This window comes from Hirundo rustica, chromosome 1, assembly GCF_015227805.2.
Source record: "Hirundo rustica isolate bHirRus1 chromosome 1, bHirRus1.pri.v3, whole genome shotgun sequence".
Lineage (NCBI taxonomy): Eukaryota > Metazoa > Chordata > Aves > Passeriformes > Hirundinidae > Hirundo > Hirundo rustica.
The window spans coordinates 99,821,608-99,845,252 of record NC_053450.1 but is presented as its reverse complement, the minus strand read 5'-3'; the positions used below and the strand labels follow the sequence as shown (position 1 = coordinate 99,845,252).

General features: G+C 37.7%; 1 protein-coding gene across 1 annotated transcript in view; it reads left to right on the top strand.

Annotated features, from left to right (window-relative positions):
- Positions 1-12,399, top strand: part of LOC120749039 (leucine-rich repeat flightless-interacting protein 2-like) — a 58,522-nt gene extending 46,123 nt beyond the window's left edge. The window contains 9 exon segments of the mRNA XM_040056130.1: positions 1,933-2,025; positions 5,387-5,488; positions 5,740-5,872; positions 7,154-7,177; positions 7,180-7,202; positions 8,603-8,723; positions 9,700-9,779; positions 10,657-10,761; positions 11,503-12,399. Of these exon segments, the coding sequence (XP_039912064.1) occupies positions 1,933-2,025; positions 5,387-5,488; positions 5,740-5,872; positions 7,154-7,177; positions 7,180-7,202; positions 8,603-8,723; positions 9,700-9,779; positions 10,657-10,761; positions 11,503-11,613 (792 nt within the window). The 3' untranslated portion in view covers positions 11,614-12,399.
- Positions 12,400-23,645: the final 11,246 nt, after the last annotated feature.

The following is a 23,645-nucleotide window of genomic DNA, read 5'->3' as shown; positions in this document are numbered from 1 at the left end:
ATGGGAATCATACACAATACAGGATTAAATACTATCTTTCATTTTAAAGAAATAATTTATCTTGTTTTACTGGGTAGAATTTAAGCTACTGAGCCTCCTAAATTTATGAAGCTGAAAATGTCTCTGCAAGGTCTTCAAATGTATAATATCTTGCAAAATCTTTAATTCTTTTGAGAATTGTGGTTCTCCAATGAATGTTCCTTATATCTTTTCTTTGTTGCGAGGGCAGAACTAATATTTGTGTGGCCAAAATAATTTTCCATAGCAAAAAGTTCTGATGCATGGATACTACCAAATGTTATTCTTTGCCTTTGCCAAAAGTTTCCATTTCAGTTATTTCAGATTTTTGTGAGTATCAACAATTAAAGTTTGTCATACTGAATATTGTTTGCTTACCAGTCAAGCCAAAATATGCTGCAACGCTGATCAGCATGTTATTGGGTCACAACCATGTTGCTGGGTATACGGTGCATTCTCTTCCCCTCTCACCTTGTTGTTTTTCCCCTTTTCCATTTTGTTTCAGGAAACAATCCTACCCATACTGAAATCCCAGAGCTATTATCAGTCTTCATTTTAAAATTATCCTCAAATAAAGAAATAAATAAATAAACAAACATATATTGTCAAGCAGTATGTGGGTGTCCATTTCCCAAAGATTTTAGTTGGAAGTTGTAGTTCAATTATTACATAATTTTCCCACTGTCTCTTCATTGCAGTAAAAATTGATTCAGTGTATAGGCCAAAGTCTCCACTGTAATTTCCAAAAGCTGTCTAATAGTTAATTGATGCCTTATTTCTTCACTATATTCTTGTGCTCCCTAGGTGGAAATACTGTAACTCCAAATGGTTTCTGAAAAGTCCCAGTTCTGTTTTGGAAGTATTATGCTTCATGAACTGGAGTTGATACGATTCACTAGCAGAATAAAAGGATTAAAATTATCCTAAGTATCAGCATTTTGAGTTAAATAAATGATGACAAGCAAAACACTCTGAAAATTCTTTGTTGTTCTGTTGCCTGCTCTAAGTTATCTTTGTCTTCACTGAGAATTGAAGAACAACTTTGCATGTTCTTGTTGGGATTTAAGTATATGAACTAAGAATATACAGTAGATTTGTCTGGAATGTTTGCTTTGGTAGAATGTAGCATGTGTCAAATAGTCACAGGTACATCCAGTCCCTTTGAAGTTTTGACCCGTATTTACCACTTATTTATGTCTTTCCCCATCTATTAACACTAACAGGAAGTCTAGCTGAAGTCAGGTAGCTTTTTGCAGAAAGACATTGTCTTCTGTTCCCAGATGTAAAATCAAGTTCACTCCTTAAGAGGGGAAAAAATTGTCTCTGGCCCTTAAAATTCTTACGTCATCTTCATAGCTAAGCATTTAATTATGTTTCCAGGGCAAGCAGCAAAATGCAGTGATAGTCAGCTAAAAAAGTAGAATTACACTTGATATGTATACGTATAGCATCAGAAAACAGTTGTTAGTTGTCTTCTGCTTCCTGGATATTTGATTCAAACTCCCTTCTTTATACTTTCAAGAAGATTATTTTATTTTGGTAAAACATTAATAAAACCAACTGTTACCATTAATATTCACTTCCAAAGGGGACTTGAAGGGATCTGGAAACTACAGCAGGATAATTGTTTCTATCCACAGACTGTAGCGGGAACAGTCACTAAAAGAAAGTAACTCTAGCTGCATAATATTTTCCCAACAGCATTGAATAGAATTAAATACCATTCTCTTGCATGAATTAATGAGAAATATATTACATTAAACTGCACACTGTTTCTGTAACTTCAAGCTCATAAACTCTTTGGTTGACTTTTATTACTTAGTTTCCTTTATCTATGTTAATGTTTGGGATTTTTTTTTACATTTCCTTACTTCTCTTTCCTCTTTTATTCTTCCCTCATCCTATTTACCACAGGCGAATCAACGTATGCAGGAGAATATAGACTCCATAACCAAAGAAGTGTTTGATCTCCAGGAGACAATTAATTGGAAAGATAAAAAAATAGGGGTATGAGTCAAATATGGGAGGAAAGGTATTTTTTTAACTTAGAAGCAGATGGATGCCCTCTACGCCCTAAGGAATGCTGTGTACTCCAAAGAAATTAAGGCCACTCCCAACTTAAATGAATTAAATGTTTTGCAGTCTTTCTCTTCTTCAGAAAATGAGCCAGACTTTGCTTGCATAATGATAAATAGTATTAATTAAATCTGTACACATGAACTGTTACACATACAATTTTACAATTTTTTTGCAAAATTTCTGATGGCATGCATAATGGTAAAAGGTGATCTTGAATTGACTTTTGCAACCAACTTGCACATTCCTGTATTGCACTTCGGATCCTTGCAGGATTGGTTAGCTTAGACGCAACGTTGAACCAAGCTATTAACAACCAACCAATTGTGATATGGCACATTAAATACTTTGGGTATTGAGAGGTCATTATTGAAACAATGGTTGTAGGTGACCTTTGAGGTGCATCCGTAAGGTTGCTGTATAGGAAGAAAGGTGTACAGGAAGAACTGTGCTGATACCCATGCAGCTGATGTAGGTCAGGCAGGGTTTGTCCAACGGTTTGCCCCTGGGCAGCACAGAAGTCATAGAACTGAGTCAGGCTGATCTTCAGTGATCACTACATGGCTCTGAACTTGTGGCTTTTCTGGGACACAAGTAGATTACTTGGTGGCAATAGGGAGTTAACTGGAAAGTTTTTAAAAAAGGAATTATCTGCCTCTTAACAGCTCAAGGGTCATTTCTCTCTACCTGAATTTACACCATATTTCAATATATGTAGATTTCTTTGAAAATCGTTTTATTTGCTGGAGTTCAAGTCACCTTAAAAAGTTGCCTTTTAATTGATGGTGCCCAGTTCAAAAACTATGCTGTCTTGCATTTTTTTTTCATGCTTCAGTCTTCTCTTCCATCACAAAAAAATGTCAACATTCTAAAGTTTTCTGAACATTCTTCTGAAAGCTTTTTATCTTTAATTTATCCTATTCTTTCCATATTTATTTCTCACATTTATATATTGGTCTCAATTTGTGTGATATTTTTGTGCTCTTTCAAATACATTGCCAGAGTTAGTATAAGCATATCCCATATTCAAATATAGCTACATCCCAGAATAACAAGAAGATAGATATATTTTTCTTTGGCCAAAATTGCCCTGCCCAGTTTATATTGTTTGTAAACACTAGAATGGTTATTTTTCTAGTTAGCTCTCAGAATTGAATTCTCTTAGCTAAGAAACATAAAAATGCTTGCTCTTTTCTTTCTCATATCTATGAATATTTACATACTTTTCTTAGCTCACAGTTTTTTGAGTCTTTCTCCCTCCCACTGAGTAGCTTTGCTGATTTTTTACTCTATTCCAGCTTTAGAAGTCTGCAAAGCTTCACAATGAATTTTATAACTAAGATTCTAACCTTATTTTACAGTATATACAAGATTCTAGCTGTTTCAGAGAAAGAAAGGGAGGCAAACAGAACAAAAATAGCATAAATTTGTTTTATACCTGCCTTCTTATGTTGGTCCTGTTTCTAGAGTGTTTGGAATTTGTGGTTTTATATTTAAATTTAGATCAGTTTGAGGACATTGAGTTACAGCTTTAGGTTATATTCCTGAAATACACAGTTACTCTACTGTTTAGTGGCTCCAAATTTTCAATTAGTGACGACAGTTCTGAGTTTGGTAAAAATGTCATGAAGGCTTTTGGAATATTAGAAAATAGGACCTCAAATGTCTGTGCTTTCTGGCATATGATCATGTTTTGTTCATATCAGTATGGTAAAACCTGTCTGCAGAACTTTGTTGTCCTGATTTCTGTTTCCTGTCCCAATAGAAGAATTGCAAAGGATTTTAGTGCAAAATCCATGCCATATTAAATTAAACCGTGAGCGTACAAACATTATTATTTTTTACGGGTTTTGAATGATGATTACTTAGATCTACATAGGTAGAAATACATAGTTGTATCAGTTCATCTCCTTCCCCAACAGAATTTTCTGATTTCCAACACTTGTGTTAGTTGGGGGTGAGGATAGAAAATATGTTTGGGGAAGGTCAGCAGCATCACAGTACATTGTCAAGTACACACAATCTGTGTCTGTGATTCTGGGCCACTGTGTCCATTCTCTCAAGTGGTGGGCTTACTTCCCCTTCCATCTCTGCCACATTTCTTCAAAAATTAAAATAGATGTATGTCTTTTAAGTAGAGCAACAAAATTAGGTAGTGATTAAGGTTCTTCATGCAATTTATAATGTAGAGACCTAGTGTTTGCTAGGAAATAACAGGACATCTTACATTTTTTTAAATTAAGATGTCAGCTAATGTGTTGACACATGTTGAATGGCCTTTATTTTAAATATTACATTTACATACTAATAAATCAAGTGTGACAGCACTTGTCAAAATTTCTGTTAAAACTGATTAATGCTTTAAAATATTGTTCTAGTATACAGATTCTAGATGATTATTAAAATTCAGGCATACTGCAGTTACATGGGGCAAGTACAGTACAAATATATACACCTCATTTCTTTCTTCATATTAGTCCGTTCCTACACATTCATGCATTGCCACAAGGTTTAGTTGGATCATTTTCTTGGCAAAAATGTGTGTATACTTCTACACTTGTTGTATGGTGAGGATTATTTTTAATGCACACAGTATTGAATGCTGCCCAGTCAAGTAAAAGTATCTGACTTAACTGCTGGGTAACCTCTCTAACAAAGGTAGGCAACCCTATCTACACCCTTATTGTAACACTTCTAGATGCCATACTTTTTTGTGCTAAAATAGTGCTACTAGTGTTTGCTGCTTTTTTTTTTCCTCTCTAAAACTGATTGCTTTGGGTTTAGTAAATGGTGTTGTAACCCTTAAGCAACTAGTAAATAAACTAGTATTTGTGAGTGGATACATTCGAGGTCTTCTATGATGATTTCTACTTCTGTACCTTATAAAAGGCAGAGAAATTAGTTCAATAGATGTAATGTTTTAGGATCTTTGCCACTTGAGTTTCAGCAAATTTTATTTCTTGCTGCAGAACGCCTGTGTAAAGAAGAATCACTTATTCTTTTGGTACTCAATTTAGTTTATCAAAATTTACCAAAAAATAGAATTCACTGAAAAAAAATCTCTCAAAAAAATCTAAGATTTATCTGAAAAAAAAGTCATGACAAATGCAGCATGAAGTTAGATGTGCAACTTGTAGAAGGCAGTTATTAGAGATGTATGTTACTACATTTTAAAAAGTGCTTTAAATTTATTTGTATTGAGCTCTTTGTATTTACTTGTAGAAAATCTTTCTGCTGTCTGTCATATGCTTTTTCTGTACCATTCTTTTTCTTGCTATCTGCCTGAGCCCAGGCCCTAGAAAGACAGAAAGATTACTTTGACGGCATTAAGAATGAGCGAGATGAGCTCAGAGAGGAGTTGGCTGATCTGAAGGAAACAGTGAAGAGAGGAGAGGTATGTTGGTAGTAGTTACTTTACAGTAACAGAAATCCAGGAATGGGGCATGAAATCAAGGTCAGTAAAAAAGAAGAAGAATGGTTACTATTCTTGTGCAGTCTGAAAACCTGACCTTAGGGTAGGATAAATGGTCCATATCATTGTAACTGTTTCAATGAACTCGAAAAGCTCATTAAAAAAATATCTGTTGGTTTATATTTTAGCACTTCAGCTGTACGACTAGTTTATTTTTTGTTTTGCATTTTTAGAAACATGGATTAGTTATAATTCCAGATGGCACCCCAAACGGAGATGTAAACCATGAATCAGTGGTTGGTACAATAACAGTCGTATCACAGGAAGCTGCTCAGGTCTTGGAATCTGCAGGAGAAGGACCACTAGGTAAAAATATCCTAGCATGCTTTATAGAGCTTTTGAGGGCTTTGTTTCCTCTTGTTCTCAGTGGGTGTGACTTGCAGTTGCAGATGCAAGCACCTGTGATGATTCTGGAATATATGCTTACACAACTTCCAGGATTGAGTTTAATTTTTTGTTGTTGTTCTGAGTAAAAAATGTGTATCTTTTGAGTAAGAAGAAATATGTGCTTAGATGTTTGAAACTGAATAGTTCTCTTTTTTAATACAGTCCAGTTCCTTTTTTAATACAGACGAAAAATATATTGCTTACAAGTGTCATCTTTTGGATTTGTTTTCCATTGTGTTTCATGAAAATAATTCTTTAGAAGTATACATAATCAATGAAAGAACATCAAGTGCAGTTTTCCATCACATTCATTAGAAAAAGAAGTTTTAAAAAAATTCAAAAAATGACAGGGACAACGAAGACACTAATTGGGTATTTTGGGATTACTTTAACTTTCTTTTATGCTTAGGTTGAGCAAGTTATTATATGCAAGGTCAATCCACTGTAAAACACTGTAAACATGTAGAAAATACCTCTATATAATTGGTTTTTTCTTCTGTGTAATAAATAATAGTTACATATTTTTGCACTGACAGAAATTAGACTTCATACGTATTTTTGCTGTGGCTTCCTCAAAGGGAAATACAGATGTCATTATGCTTCATTTCTGTCAAAGTTATAATTTCTAAGGAAAGCTGCTCCAGTCTTAGCAGTGTTGCTTGATAGACTGTTCTGTAGCCATTATTGATCTTCTCACTAAATAGAGATGTTGCTGAAATCCTTGTGGGTCCTTTTCCAGGTACTTTTTTTGTCATTTGGGAGCGCTTTTTGCAAACTTTCTAAACACATGGGAAAGCTTAGTGGCTTCCCTGAAGAGTCAACAACCTTCAAATGAGACAGGGAAAAGAATACACAATCAGAAGAAACATTGTTGGAAATGGCTGTTCTAGATGTTGGGACAAAACTGTTCTCATATTAAAAAAAAATCATCAGTTGTTAATTTGCTTTAATGATTTACTAAACTCTAAGGTCTTGGGTTTAGAATTTTTATACTAATAAACAGTGTGAATTAAGTATTTTTCCCTTTTTTCTGCTGTTAACTGAAGGTTGTTGTGTTTTTAGTGAGATATCAAAGTTTCATGGTCCCAGTGCTATTAGCTTTGATGAGCATTTCATTTGGAATGGAACAAAAAAGTTATGAAAGACATATTCTTAGTTACAGATTTCTCTGATTTTTTAATTTGGGTTCTTTGGTTTTAGATATCAGGCTACGAAAACTGGCTGGGAAAAGGAGGAATTACTGTCCCAGGTAAAATAAGTTATTCATTTCAGAAGTAGACTTTTGTGTATCATTTTGCAGACTATTTATATATAAGTAATAAATGAATGTTAAGCACAAAGGTGCTTAAACAAATACTAAAGCAAAATAAAATACTCAAATTCTTGCCTCACTCTCTAACAGGAATTAACAGTTCCCTCTTACTAGTGTCCTTATCCATGGACTTTGATCTTGGTGTTGGTAAAGAAATGTATTTTCACTAACTGGTTAGCTGAAATATAACTTGTTCCTTACTTTACTATTCGTGCACATCCTTAAAGCTCTTTCTTTTCTTTTGTCTTATGCAGAAATAGCTAAGTCAGTAAAATTACACTCTCTTTAAGTTCAAGTGGCATTTTCTTCAGAATTGCTGAGTAATACTATTTCATTGATCATTTTGGTAACTCAGAGAGAAAACTATCATTATTAAAGTAATTGTGTTTAAACACAGCTCTGTTTTGAGAAGAAAAGGACTCCAACAAAGATATAGCCATTGAGCAATTGTAGGAATGCTACAGCTTTTGCCCTTTTAGTTGAAGACATTGCAAATTTAAAACCACTGTTTGTCAATATTTGGATTTGCTGTGAATGAACCTTAGTATAGTATAGGTACTTGTTTGAAATGCCATTAAATTATAGTATTAAATACATATAAATATGTATGCACATCTTTATCACTATATAATTTAAAAATCACTGATCATATATTTGATTTGTATCATGAATGGAGGTTTTGCAAGTTAACTCACATACTGCTAATCTGTAGAACAATATTTTTATCAGTGTCCAGAAAGTAGCTCCTATGTCTTTTATAATGTCCATACACAGGGCACATAGCTGAGAAATCTATGTTCCTTGACTACTGGAAAAACTAAGACATCTGCTGTAGCATGAAATGGAACAATTAAAGACTAATGTGCGCTACAGACTTGCCTAGGACAATTATTTCTAGTTGGAGTAGATAGAAAAGGATCCCCTAAAAAAGCTATGGATTATTGTCTGTAAACTCACTAGGATAGTGTTCAATAACTTTGTGTGTTTTTAGAATGGAAAAGACACATGGTAAAAGAAATCCATAATGCCATCTCCCTCTTCTGAAAAGTCAACTGTGTTAGTTACTATGTGTTCCTGCACTGTGCAGATACCCCTGCAGCGCTGACCAGACTGGTCGGCTTGGGTTGTGCATTGACATGCAGAGTGTATACTCATCCAGTGTTGGGATGTGGGCCTACAGCCACAGACCTCAGGGAGTGACTGCCCTGCATGGCACTGCTTTTCTTGTTTACAGAACCTTCTCAACCAGGGGCATCTCAGGACTACTCTGCCTTTTTTACCATGAACATTTAGATACACAGAGTATCTTTTTCATAAAGAAACACTTCCTTTTTCAGGTTAGAAAACTGAAGATGCAGTTGGAAGAAGAACGACAGAAATACTCTAAAAATGATGGCATGAATCCAGATATAATAGGCTTGGAGAATGGCTCTGACTTGCAGCTGATTGAAATGCAAAGTAGGTATATGGTTACGGTACAAAGTTATTCTTGCAGAGAAGACATCCAACTCCCCTTGTTGTGAACTAGTAGTATTGTGAGTGAGCATATAGGTTTTTGCTAGTCTATGGTCCTTGAATGGAATTCTCACTGCAGAATAGTTAAAAGTCTGCCTCTTTCTGTGTTGAAGAACAACATCTGGGAAGTTATTTTTAAGTTGATAATCTTGCCTAGAGTAAGTGCCACTACTTAGATACAATTTTTAGACAATAGGATTCAGCTGAGATTTTTTTAAAATAAATATTCTATGGGATGATTTTGTTCTTTGATGTAGAAACCTAATCTAGAAGACTGTCGTCCTGAAGCAAAACATGAAAATTTATTTAACATAATATTTAGTGTTGCTTCATAGAAGCACTAAGATGCTTTTCATTTCAGGCAAGCTATTCAGCTGAAAACATATTTGTTTGACAGACTGTCATCTAATATGTTTGTGTTAATGAATGTGAACAAAGCACTGGCAATTTGAGGGTTTCAAATGTAACACCAAAATAATTTCCCAAACTCCTTAGAGTTTGGTGAGGCAGATTCAAGCCTTGTGCTCCTTTTTCAAGTATTACAGATGTCTAAGCTGAATGCTGCTGGTATTATGTTTATTGTGGTCTGAAATTTTGCAATGTGTGTTATTATGTTGATTCTGTTCTCTAAGGAATTAGTTTGCTGAGCTAACCATGTGTTTTAAAAGCTGTGTATCTCATTGGTGCACCTGAAACTTAATGCAACCTTTTATAGAGGACAGTAGTTGTGATCTCTAAATAAAGGAAAATTACTTCCTTTTCATACTCTTTTAGATTGCTGAAAGAACATTTACCTCTTCATGAATCCTGGGTATGGGCTTCTCAATAAATGGTCTTTGTAATAAATTTTAATTAAAAGGAAAACTGCTAGTTTAGACAGTTGCTTTGACTAACATATTCATGTCATTTTTTTGTCTAGGAGATGCCAACAGACAAATTAGTGAATACAAATTTAAGCTTTCAAAAGCTGAACAAGATATAACTACTTTGGAACAAAATGTAAGTGTTTTTCTTCAAGTTTCTTATTGCCCTGCACACTTCTGCAATACTTTTTTCAACAAAAATTTCGTAGTTTGATTTACTGTTTGATATATAGTTTTGCATAGAATGACACCACATTTTTTTCATATTTCCTGTAATTAAATACCCGTGCACAGCCTAACAATGAGAGAAAAATCTACCAAGATACTGAGCTACAAACCATGTTATTGACTTACAAAGTGTGGTTGTTTTCATAGACATGTAACTCAACTTTAGAGAGTAAATTTGTACCTTCCACAGTATTTACAACTTTCTTACAAGTAATTAAGTTAAATAATTTCATTTTCTTGAACTAGTAGCTCAGTTCTTCTTTATAATCTGCCATACTTTTGTATTTTAGGAACTTAACTACAGTTTATTACCTAAAAATTAAATAAAGGATTATAATTTAAATAAGAGATGCTTATCTTTTCTCATTTGCACAGATTCAGTCTAGTCGCCTATCATGTGGGTTTAGGCATAGCAGGGAGCTTGTACATAGAAAAATCCAGCCAGTGGGTTTTTAAATTGCAGTTGCAGTCAGGATTTGTCTCAAGTCCCCCCCTTACTACTGAATTCTGTGCTTGGGCTCAAGACCTCTTTCATCATTGTCCTGATAGCAGTCCACAGTCTCTTTTCTACTTTGCACCTTTTCATACATGTTCTGCTTTTCAACTTTCCACTTTCATCCCATGTGTTTCCCAATTCTGATTTTTTTGTACTCAAACCTTTCTCTCTCCGGTTAGTTCTTTAACCTTCTATATCTTTCAGCTGTGTCCTTGGAAGAACAGCTGGTGGCAGGTGAACTCCAGGTGGAACACCTGAGTATGTTCCTTTTGTCTTGTTTGGGTTACAGATTGGACGACTTGAGGGACAGGTTGCAAGGTATAAAAATGCAGCAGAAAATGCAGAAAAAGTAGAAGATGAACTCAAAGCTGAAAAAAGGAAGCTTCAGCGAGAGGTAACTGACTTGGTTTCCTTTCCAGCTGTATGTTCCTTTCTGTCTTGAGCTGCTTTGTCTTTTGCCTCCATGCTCTGTCTTCTTGTAATCTTTGATTACAGCTTTTAATTGGTTTTTGATATGCCCTTCAAATTTCAATATGACACTTAGAAGACATTTAGCACATTGAAGTAGTACTATGATTCAATGCTGTGCTTTCTTGAAAGGAAGCATCTAAGTGGCATTTTTTTCTAAATGTGATAACATTTTAAAGTAATTCTTCTACAAAAATTGCTAGAGAGATGAATGGTCTCTTTGTTAAGTGACAGCCTGGAAATTCTCCAACTTGGTCCTCACAGGATTCTGGGAAGAAGCTGTATTTAACTGAGCAGTTGATCATTCTTGCTTAAGAGTTGCTGCATCACAAGCGTGATGCCTACTACCTGTGATGGGAATATGTATCTGTATGCAAGTATTAGTGGTGGAAAGTACTTCACCTTGTTCTAGGTAAATTGCTTTCATGTAATGGGAGGTTGCAGGCACCCAGTTCTTTTGGAATTAATACACTTATGTTTTAGTTGCTTCACAATTATTTTTAACAGTTTACATCTGTTTCATCTGCCTGCAATAATGAAAGTATTGTATCTTAACTTCTGTGGCACTCTTGTGAAACATAATATTTTTATTCCTCTTACCAAGCTTGAGAACAGCACAAAGTCCAAATAAACCAAAATGATCATAATTTTTTTTTTCATTTTATAGTTAAGAACAGCACTGGATAAGATAGAAGAGATGGAGATGACCAATAACCATTTAATGAAAAGGCTGGAGAAGATGAAGGCAAATAGGACTGCGCTTTTATCTCAACAGTGAAATGGAAATTGAAAATACAATGCACTGCTCCGTGAATAACTAGTCCCTAGCTTGTTTATAAATACAAGACTTTCAGTGGCACACACTATTTGAACACTGAGCTGTTCACTGGTGGTTTAGTTTCATAATTAAGTGACATACTTTTTTGTAATTCATGAGAGAATGAAATGTAGTTTGAATTCCCATGTGAATGACAGCCGATTTCAGTAGCGTTTGATTCTAGGATTCAAAGATGGAGCACAGTGCTGTATGTTTTTACAACTGTGGAATCAAGTTTACTCACAATCTCTTTTGGCTGCTTTATATGATTGCTTGATGCTCAGAGACAGCTGCATGAATTCAAGACCTGTATTATGAAACTAACATATACTTTGCTTAAGACATCACACAGCACAAGTGCCTTTTATCTGATGCGATTTAGTCTTCATTGTTGAAACAACCTTTGAAACCAGAAAGCATTTTATTTAAGATACATTTGGGGTATTCCCTAAACTTTATATGTTTTGAAAATAAATTTACATTTTTTAAAATATGTAAATTATAACAAAAAGTAGGGACTGTATATAAAGATCTGCTTCTTTTGCATGGGCACATCTGACTCCTATGTAATTTTGTCAAATACTAGCCCCTGATACTCTTAGCATTTAGAGTGCAGATTTAAAAACTAAAGTTGTATGCCATCAAATTGTGCCATCTGCTTAAGTGCAAATGAAATTTTTTGGGGGGAGGAGGGGGGTGAGGAATGTGGCTAAGGATTTTATTAAATGGCCACTTGACTGACACAAACTGGATGTTTTGTGTTTTCTTTTGAATACTGAGGTGCTAACAGAACAGAGCAAAATCTGTAGAAGAGTAAAATATGATCTTCTTAACAAGTATCTTTCTGCCTTTGGAAGAGTGAGTTTGAATTTTTTTTGTAGTCTGCTACTGTTTGACTGTACTGCCATGGAGCAGAGGAATTGGACAAGGAAGAAGATACTTTCTGCAATGGTGTGTTTTTTGTCTGTAGCATACTCCCCGTAGACAGTAAATACTATTAAGAACTTCATCACTTTAAGGAGGCACGTCAGAAGCAGGACATCAGTAGCACCTGCAGTGGCAATTCTGAAGTGTTTGAAGTGGTACTGCTCCTGTGTTGAACTTTTCTTGAGGCCAGCAGGAGCCTTGGTCTGAGAGGAATCATTCTTTTGGACTTGTGGCAGGTATTTTCCACTTGGAAATTGCTAATCTTCTGGGAATATTTCTGAAAGCAAGGCAGGTTTCAGGACCTTTGCAATCCCGAGTTAGTACCTCTGCTTGACCAGGGCTGTTTTCAAAGGACAGCCATCTTGACAATGCAAAACTAAGGCTTTCTGTCTCTGATGTCTCCTCGACTTAGAAAATAAGTTTTCTTCCCTGTTGAGATACCTTGTAAGTAGCAGATCTACTCTGGCCTCTTTATTAAATGAGCGACAACTACACTTCGGTGATCACAGATAGTTGTCTGTGCTGTTAACTCTTTGCTTTTTGTTGTGTACTTATTCAGTAGAAACTCTCAGCTCTTGATTAGTTCTTATTGGTAGGTATTCTAAAGATAAATGGATACTTTGGAGGTTTTCAGTATCTACAAAATTCTGCTAAAACCTTATTTGGCATGTAGTGGGGGACCTTTCTTTTCATTCACTTCCTCTAAACCACCTCATTGAAGCTGGATATTTTATGGCACAGGGAAAAACTTCAGCTTCAGTATTAAACCGTGGAAGTCAGGTAAGGACTTTTTCTGGGGTAGAGGTAAAGCATCAGTATGTTTTTTCTTAAAAACAAGATTACCAGTAGTTTTTTTTAAGAAAAGTTTTTAACAGTTCTGTGAGCATGGGCATATTAATTGAAGAGATTCCCAAGTTCTTGCTACCAGAAAATTAAAGCAAATTCAACAAAATACCCAGAATAAGATTTGCAATGGGAGGTGGCAGGAAAAGCAGTAGCAAGGAAAACCAAAACAAAAAAAAAAAGGACATGGTTATTTTGCCTTGATACAGTATAGACATGAAAAAAAAATTGTAAGTAATAATAAGCAACAGTTGGATAGCAATGCAGAAAGCTTTTTAAAATTTATTTTTACCAAAGCACAGTTTATTTGATCAGGACTGGAGAACCAGTGCATCTATGACAAGCAGGTGAACATGATGGTTACCAGTATTGCTGAAGACCACACATAGCTTGTTGGCCGAATAAAAAACAAGCATTAGGTGTAATTACGGAAAGATTATAGAAGAAGTTACTACATTTGGTCAGTTCAACTGGTGTTTGATTGAGGAAAAAAATGGTAGGTTGTGTTTAATTGTATTACTCATGTGATAGATATTTTGTGATAAATTTGTGTTCTATATGTTATAAACTATAAACTGTATTACAAGCAGAGGGCTTCCACCAAGATGTGAAAACCCTCCTGTTTGCCAAGACTGATTTGCAATTGTAGAGACTCCAGACAACAGCAGGGCAAGCCCAGATTAGCAACCAAAAGGAATGGCCAAGCAGGAGATGTCTCATCCATCAAGGAAGAGCCACCTGCCTCCTCTGGTGATTAACACATGACACCAATCTAGAAGAAGAGGACTCAGAAATGTCGCCATCAGCATCCAAATACTGATTTCTCAGAACCTCATTCAGGCGTCCAACTTTGCTGGGAACAAGCATTCAGGACCAAGCGGCCAGAGAAAGAAAACACATGAATATGTATTTCAAATACAAACTAACAATAAAACTGCCTCAGGGGAGAAAATCTCTATAAAACCTGACCACTAGATCTAGGCAATCGTGAATGGGAGAGAACTGGTTCATTCGTGACCGTCTCTACATTCACCCAACTTTGATAACCCGGGATCGAGGTTGTCTCTTTTATTGTGGCTATTTCAGACTGTAATTATTTTTCAGGTGGCAAAATAAAATTACTTTATATTAAATTTGCTACTGATTTTGTCCATAACAGTTGGTGCCGTGACTCGGGTACAATCTCAGTGCTACGGGAGCCCATCTATTCAGGGGGTGCCCCGCTGATTTCAGCGGCCTGACTGATTGGGAAACCCCATAGAACCAATTGTATCATGAACCACTTTAGGCCAGAGCCACAATAAAAGGGGGCGGGGGTCAGATTCAAGAGCTCTTGGAGAACTCAGAGGAAGACTAGGGAGTCTTCAGGAGCCGTGGCAGTTATTCACTCGTAAAATTCTACGTGTATGAAGAGCCCACGCAAGAAAAAGGAACTGTGAGTATTGCTGGTTGAGTAGGTGTGATTGAGCGTGTGAGTGAGACGTGATCCTATCACGGAGTGAGAGTGGACCCCACGGTCGCAGTTCCACTCTCCCGCGAGGGACGTGGTCCACCAAGGGGGAAGTGTCCGCAACGGGGTAAAACTCATGTGTTAAATCCAAAACTCGGGGAGTTCGGAGGATCGATCACAGAAAGTCAAAAGGGAAGGGACGTTCTATGGAGTTCGGGAACTTTGGTAAACCTTTTGGCATAGGACTCAGTGAAGTCCAAAACAAGGAGGAGGAGAGATAAAAAGAGAGAGAGCTCATTACTGGCTGAAAACCTGCAGTTCAGTTCACTGAAGAGGTAAGTAGTCTGGTAATTTAGACCCCACTTAAGTTAAAAAGTTCAAGTAAAGAACTTGGTTCAGGTAGCCAAGGGAAAAACACAATGCAGAATCTCTAAAAGGTAAGTGAATTTCGAAATCTAAGAAAAGATGGGACAGAAAAAGAGTAAACCTTAGAAAAAGACACAGGGAAAACATGTTAGAAGAGGAGAGTGGCGCACTCGAAATTCCACAACACAGTCCACTGGGAAGAATGTTAGAAACACTGGGAGAATTGTCCTGAAAGGAGAAAAAGGTCCAAGGAAAAAATGATACATTATTGTATTGAAGTTTGGGGAGGTAAGGAAATAAGGAATCATGTAATCTGGCCCAAGTTTGGTACTTTTGAGAGATGGACCTGCAGAGCTTTAAGATTGTGTAGACAAAAAGAAATCTAAGGACAAAGAGGAAAAGGATTTTGCCAGACTATGGGAAGAATCAAAGATAGGATTGTTCCCCATAAAGGCGAGAAAGGAAAGCATGCCCCAGAGGGACACCTGGGACCCCTAAATTATCTCCCAGCCCCGTATCGTACGTCTATCCAAGCCCAAGTCCCTCCATCCGCCCCAAAGGGGCTTGTGCTTCAGCCCTTACCAGCATAAGCCCCCGATGCGATTCTCTTGCAGGATTCGCACCCCCATTCACAATTACCACCCCCCCTCTCATTGCAAACTCTAGAAATTCTGTTGGTGCAGAATCCCATTTTGCCCTCCCCACCGACTTCCCCGCAAGACCTACTTCTGTTACCTCACCCCCTAGAGATTTTGCCCCCGCAACCCCCAGGACTACAGTTCCCACAAGTCTGTATGCAACCCTCGGGACTACGTCCCCCACAAGCCTATGCGCAACTCCCGGGACCCTCTCCAGCACAGACATTTGTTTCCCCACCCTTGCAGCAGCCTTGGCTGGCCCCGCACCCCATAGAAACCAGAAAGAAAGTTATAGCAGGCTCATTCCCAGCCAGTAGAACGAGACATAAGACTAAAATAGTAAATGAGGAAAATAGCGAAAATGAAGAAGAAAAGCAAAATCTCTTTCCCTTAAGGGAGGTACCGACGGCACCTGGAATTATTAGTTATGTTAATGTGCCGATTAATATTGGGGATGTAAGAGCTTTTTAAGAAAGAAATGGGTCAACTGATGGATGATCCATTTGGAGTTGCAGACAGGTTAGATGAATTTTTAGGCAATAGTATTTTTACTTTTGACATTTTAACCTCTATGTTGAGGTCATTTAATAATGAAGAATGGGAAATGATACGACAAGCTGGCATTTGGGACTGGGAATGCTGAAACCCCCAGGGGGCATCAGGTGAACAGAAATGGCCCAGCCAAAATCCAGGATGGAATGCTCAAATCAGAAGGTAGGCAAAATATGATAGACTTAAGGCATATTATAATCCAAGGCATACGAGAAGCAGTGCCAAGGGGGCAAAGTATTAGTAGGGTGTTTGGAGAATGCCAAAAGAAAGATGAAACCCCAACAGAATGATTAGATAGGCTGCAGAAAAGCCTGCAGATATACTTAGGGACGGATCTGAATTCCCCTATTGGGGAAGTGCTCCAAAAAACCCAATTTGTGGCAAAATCATAGGAGGACATAAGGAGAAAACTTGAGAAAATAGATAACTGGCAGGAAAAAGGATTACAAGAATTATTGAGAGAAGCTCAGAAAGTTTATATGAGAAGGGATGAGGAGAACCAGAAAATACAGGCAAGAATACTGGTTACAGCTGTCAAAGAAGTTCAGAAGCAAGAACGTTCTCGAGCTGCAGTAAGAACAAAACAGGACTATCATACTCAGAGAAGACAACTTGTTCTTCCCAGAAAGAGCAGACACTCAAAGGGAACTCTCAGAGTGTTTTTATTGTAAAAAGAAAGGATACCTTAGAAAGGATTGTAAAATAAGGATAAGGGATGAAAAGATTTTTCAAGAAGATTGGGATGTCAGGGGCTTTTTATTTTAGGGACCAGGACATCGAATGAGCCCTTGATAAAGGTAGGTCCCCAAAAACAAGTAATAACCTTTTTGGTAGATATGGGAGCAGGAAAAAAGTACAGTGCAAAAATTACCATTGGGATGCTTTAAAAGTGATGAAAAAATGATGGTAATAGGTGCAAAGGGAGATCCTTTCAAAGTACCTGTTATCAGAGATGTAGAAATGGAATCTGAAAATAAAATTTGCCTAGGAAATCTGTTATTAGTAGAAGAGACAGACTACAATTTATTAGGAATAGATATGATTATAGCTCTAGGAATAAATTTAGCTGTAAAGGATTCACAGTTAATAGTAAGTTTATACAAATTAACTACCAAAGATGAGAACAAAATTGATCCTAAAGTATAGTTTTCATTAGAGAAAGCAGGAAGACTGGATATAGACCCTATAAAAATAGAAACAGAAAGACTGGAAGACCCAATTAGAATTAAAACAATATCGTATTTCTATGGAGGGGAAAAAAGGGTTGAAGCCAGTGATAGATGACCTGGTGAGAAAAGGAACATTGGACCCATGTATGTCAAGGCACTACACTCCCATCCCAGCAGTAAAAAAGGCAGATGGGAGTTACAGGTTGGTTCAAGATCTTCGAGCTATATATGAAAGAACTAAGACCCGATTTCCAGTGGTTGCAAACCCATACACTCTTCTGAACCTAATTTCCCCAGAAGTTGTTTAGTACAGTGTAATAATCTGAAGGATGCCTTTTGGGCTTGTCCCCTAGCTGAGGAAAGTAGGGATTATTTTGCCTTTCAGTGGGAAGATTCTGAGACAAATAGAAAACAACAATTCAGATGGACTTCCCTTCCTCAGGGGTTTGTGGATTCTCCGCATTTGTTTGGACAAGCTCTTGAGCAGTTATTGAGTCAATTTGTGCCCATCAGAGGAACCAAATTATTACAATATGTTGATGATTTGTTGGTAGTAGGACCAAAAGAGGAGGAGGTAAGAGAAAGCACTATAGCACTATTAAATTTCCTAGGAAATAAGGGATTGAAGGTTTCTAAATCAAAATTGCAATTCACAGAATGTGAAGTAAAGTATTTGGGACACTGGATTTCCAAAGGGAAAAAGAAACTGGACCCTGAGAGGGTGGCAAGTATCATTGCCTTATCTTCTCCACAAACAAAAAGGGAAATTAGGCAAGTATTGGGACTTTTGGGGTATTGCAGACAGTGGATTGAGGGGTATAGTGAAAAGGTAAAATTCCTCTATGAGAAACTAACAACTGATAGATTGAAGTGGACAGAACAAGATAAACAGGGATTTAAAATACTAAAAGAAACACTGGTAACCACTCCAGTGTTAAGCCTCCCTGATGTGAAAAGAGAGTTTCAGTTAATTGTAGATGTTAGCAGTCATACTGCTTATGGTGTTCTAACACAGGACGGGGCAGGGAATAAAAAACCTGTGAGATACCTGTCTAAGCTCCTGGCTCCTGTAAGCAAAGGATGGCCTACTTGCTTACAAGCAATTGTGGCGGTTGCACTATTAGTAGAGGAAGCAAAAAAGGTGACATTTGGAGCCCCATTAGTAGTATATACTCCTCATAATGTGAGGAACATTTTACAGCAGAACGCTGACAAATGGCTCACAGATGCTCGGCTCCTAAAGTATGAAGCTATTTTGATTCATTCACCTGGGATGGAATTAAGAACCACCACTGCTCAGAGCCCAGCCCAGTTTCTGTTTGGTGAAACATTAGAGAAACCTGCTCACAGCAGTGCAGAGATAATAGAGCTTCAGACAAAGATGAGGCCAGATTTAGAAAAAGAATTTGAAGATGGAGAGAAATGGTTTGTGGATGGGTCAGCCGGAGTTGTTGAAGGGAAGAGAAAGTCAGGATATGCAATAGTAGATGGTAAGTCAGGAAAGGTAGTGGAGTCAGGTCCTCTGAATAGTAGTTTGTCAGCACAAGCTTGTGAATTATATGCAGTATTATGGGCATTAAAGAGGTTAAAAGGAAACAAAGGTACTATATTTACAGATTCGAAGTATGCTTTTGGGGTAGCTCATACCTTTGGGAAAATTTGGGAAGAAAGGGGGTTAATTAACACTCAGGGATGGGGGCTAGTTCATAGTGAAATAATAAGACACATTCTGGAGGCTATTAGATGTGATCGAAACACGCAAAGCAACCACACAGAGACGAGAGATTTGCTGGGCAGAGATGTTCCTCAGAGAGAGAGAGCCCAAGGCTGAACCAAGGCCAAGAGCCTCTCTGCCTGTTTATTTCTTACTTTTTATACATTTGTGGGTCTGGTTATGGATTGGCTTCTGGAGTTGTCACCTCCCAGCCGAATGGCCAGACCAACTGTCAGTTACAATTTTTTTCAGGTTAGAAATATTCAAACAAAGGATGGGGAATGAAAAACAAAGGATTTGTTTATGTTACATGTGTGAGAAAAGGCAAAAACTACTCCTAATATTGTACAGAAGCTAAAAAGACTGACTCCATCTTATGAACAATCAAAAGGCTTTAAAAAACTCAGAAAAACCAGGGTGACAATTAGAGAGCCTAAAGAAATATCCATTGTGTATGTAAAGAGACACCAGGTAGGGGTGCAATTTCAAATTAGGGAAAATAACCTAGCAGACAAGGAAGCAAAAAGAGCAGCATTACTCACGGTAAGTATACCTGATGTTGGGGTAAATGAGACTCAAGAGTATCCCCCATGTCCTTCAAAAAGAGAAATTGAAGGATATGAGAAAATAGGAGGAAGACTAGAGGAAGGGAGGTGGAAGCTGCCTGATGGGAGAGAACTACTACCTAAGGGCTATGCTAGAAAGATCTTAAAGAGATTGCACCAGCAGACTCAGTGGGGGGTTCAAGCCCTGGCATATCAATTTTTAAAATTCTTTGGATGTAAAGGAATTTATGAATTAGCAAAACAAGAGGTGCACGGGTGTATGACCTGCCAAAAAGTTAATCAGGCCAGATCAAAACCAATTGCCTTGGGAGGACACCCCATTGCCTATCATCCGTTTGAAAGGGTCCAGGTGGATTTCACTGAATTACAAAGGTAGGAAGATATAAATTCTTATTAGTAATAATCAATAAATTAACTCACTGGGTTGAAGCTTTCCCTAGTGCCAGGGCTACAGCTCAGGCAGTATCAAAGATTTTGCTAGAAGAGATTATACCCCAATATGGAATAGTAGATCATATAGATTCAGACCAGGGGACCCATTTTACCTCAAAAATCGTAAGACAAACAGCAGAGGCTTTAGGAATTCAATGGCAGTATCACACCCCGTGGCACCCACAAAGCTCAGGACAAGTAGAAAGAATGAATCAAACATTAAAAGCCCAGCTATCAAAACTAATGTTAGAAACAAAAATGTCCTGGGTAAAGTGTCTTCCTTTAGCACTTTTAAACATCAGAACTATGCCACACTCCAAAACTGGGCTGTCACCATTTTGAAATGTTATATAGGATGCCTTACAAACATGGGATGCCAGTGGGGCATCCCCAAATAGAAGACAGCCAGATTCAACCTTACCTAATAGCTATAAATAAAAACGTGCAGGACTTGAGAAAGCATGGACTGATAACTCAGAACAACCCTTTAGGTTTTGCTATACACAAAATACAACTGGGAGATGAGGTGTTAATCAAAACCTGGAGGGAGGTCCCGCTGACACCTCATTGGGAATGTCCTTTTCTTGTCCTCCTCACCACAGATACAGCTATTAGAACAGCAGAAAAGGGTTGGACTCACGCATCCCGAGTGAAAAAGATCGAGCTTCAGGACTGCACCCCAGAGTGGGAAGTGTCCTCTTCTCCTGGAGACTTAAAGATCAAGTTATAGCACCACTGTAAATGACAGAAGAAGACCAGATAAGTTGCAAGGAAAAGGATTGTGAATGTTTCCCATTTATTCACTTCAAATGTGTTTTGTGTAAACAAATCTGGGTGGCCCACTGTAAAGGAGGATACAGACCTAAGGGCTTGTGTACCAAGTGTTTTGAAAAAGAGGAGGAGACTATCCGTCTTCTAGTGCTTGCTACTCAGGCAGGTTTACTGAAGTTAGATTCTCCAGAGTGGTACTTACTATACAAAAAAGGTATAAGGCGAAAATTGGATGCAAAGGCTGAAGTCCTTACAATTGATGCTGGAGGACCAATAAGGTACCCTGCAGAGCTGACACCATCAAGCTATCAATGTGGGACATTTTTAAGAGGTGGTTTGCGGTTCAGACCAGCACTAGGACCCCTGAAGAATACTCCTGCTGCCAAGAAGATGGTTTACCTTGCCGCAGGCTGCTACCCTGCGGGCGAAGGCAGAGACAGAGGAGTACACCAGTGGGGAAACCTGATGGTCCTGAGCCTAGTCATGTGCCAGGCAGGAGGGTTGCATCGCAAGAATCCGCTGAGGCAGAACCCCACCAATGAATGTGAGCAATGCCTGAAAGGGAAAATTGCCACCAAAGTTATAAAATTCCAAGCTCAGTATAACTGTCAGCTGGGTAAGGAGAATGGGTATTGTGTTTTCAACAGCACTCAATACAATTTATGTAAATTGGAAAAGGGGGTGATTTGCCACAACCCGAAAGCAATATCTAGAGATGGGCAGTCTGAGCCTATATTCAAGAGGAAAAAGGCATCCTCCCATGCAATGTACAAATGGGAGACTGGACAGATGCCAACCATCCCCATATGTAGCCAGTATAACGGAACAGTGTGGTTAGGAGGAAAAATAAAATCTACTTTCGTAGCATATTACCAAGTTAGTAAGTTATGTTATGAAAAAGGTCAATTAGAAATGTGCAGCATGGGTAGAAAAATGTACTGGGTAGGAAAGAATTTGAAACGTGAAAAAGAGACTTCACTAGACAACGAACCAATCATACTTGATCTCTTTAGGAGTGATGATGATAGAATATGTTTACACTTCGATAAAACTTTTTGTTTTTCAAAGAATGAGGAAGGATTAGATCCAGAAAGTAAAATGGAATTGATAGCTCAAGAACTGAAAAGGCAAGAATCAGAAGTGAGAAACAAAAGGATTGGAACAAGAAAGGTTAAAAACTCTGAGTGAACATTATGAACACTTGGAAAAGCAATACAGTGATTGAGGACTACCTTCCCCCAATCAGAACCTATTTATAGACCTAATGCAAGAAATTGCAACAGAGTTAGGTCTATTCAATAGCTAGATTTGTAGAGGGCTCAAGTCAGCAGAGAAGTGGCCATGGAAAGGTGAGAGTTTAGCTCCTGAACAACTTTTAAAGTGGGATAATGACCACATTTCAAAAACTATCCAAAGACCAGAAGGGTGGATGCTAGATGAAAGAATAATTGGAACTATCTGTATAAGCAGGGAAGGCAAATATAATGAGTTGATAGGATATACCCCCTGTATATCCACCTTAGCTGTAAAGTCAAGTGACAAAACCAAGATTTGGCTACCAGAAACCCCAGCTGGGTACTGGAGCTGGGAGAAAAAAGAAACCTCTGAATGGTTTGATTCAATTGGGTTATGTTGACATAAGGTTTCCGGAGCTAACCCTTACCAGTCCCTGGAAGGTCTGAGAGAATATTGGAAAGAACCAGAAAAGGTGAATGTGAGATGGAGAGCGCCTGGTGGTATATATTGGATATGTGGAAAGAAAGCCTATAGCGAATTACCCAGAAAGCGGAAAGGTTCCTGTACCCTAGGAATGATTCAGCCTCTTTTCTTTACATTACCAAGGGCAAAAAGCAATTTATTAGGTGCCCCTCTGTATGAAACATTAAATAGACAAAAAAGAGGATTAAAAACGGAACCTCTATGGGAGGCAGAGACCAGAAGATGGGGAGAGGAGGAATGGCCAGCAGAGAGAATTATAGAATTATAGAATATTATGGTCCTGCAACCTGGGCAAATTATGGAAGTTGGGGTTTGTTAGGAAAATTAATCCACGAACATCAGAGGTTTATGTCCAAAAAGGAGACAGAGGAGTCCTTTTACTTTATTAGAATAAAGGGAGAGGCCATGGGGCATTTCCCCCAGGGTCTCTCAGTTTTTTGGAGGATGCAGCCTCCTTTTTATCCTAATTTCCTGGCCGCATTTCCCTCTTTCTTTCCCCATTGGCTGAGGTACTTGAGAGGTACAGACTTCCCGAAATGCCTAAGACCTAAGATTCCCCTTTTAATGTATAACTCCCTGCTAATTTTTAATTTTTATGGGATTTATGGGTTTTCCCCATTGTTACTTTCATCTTTCAATATTCAATTTCATTTACAAACAAACCATAAGTTTGTTTGTAAAGGCAAGTATCTTCTTTTCCATTCATCAATCAGTAGAATCCTTCCCATTGTTTCTCTTATCTCTCAGTGCTAGTTTTATCTACTAGCAGACTCAGGGCTTCTTTGTAAAGACAAATCTCATTCCTCTCAGGTTACAGAACTCCTATCTATCTATTAAATAGACTAA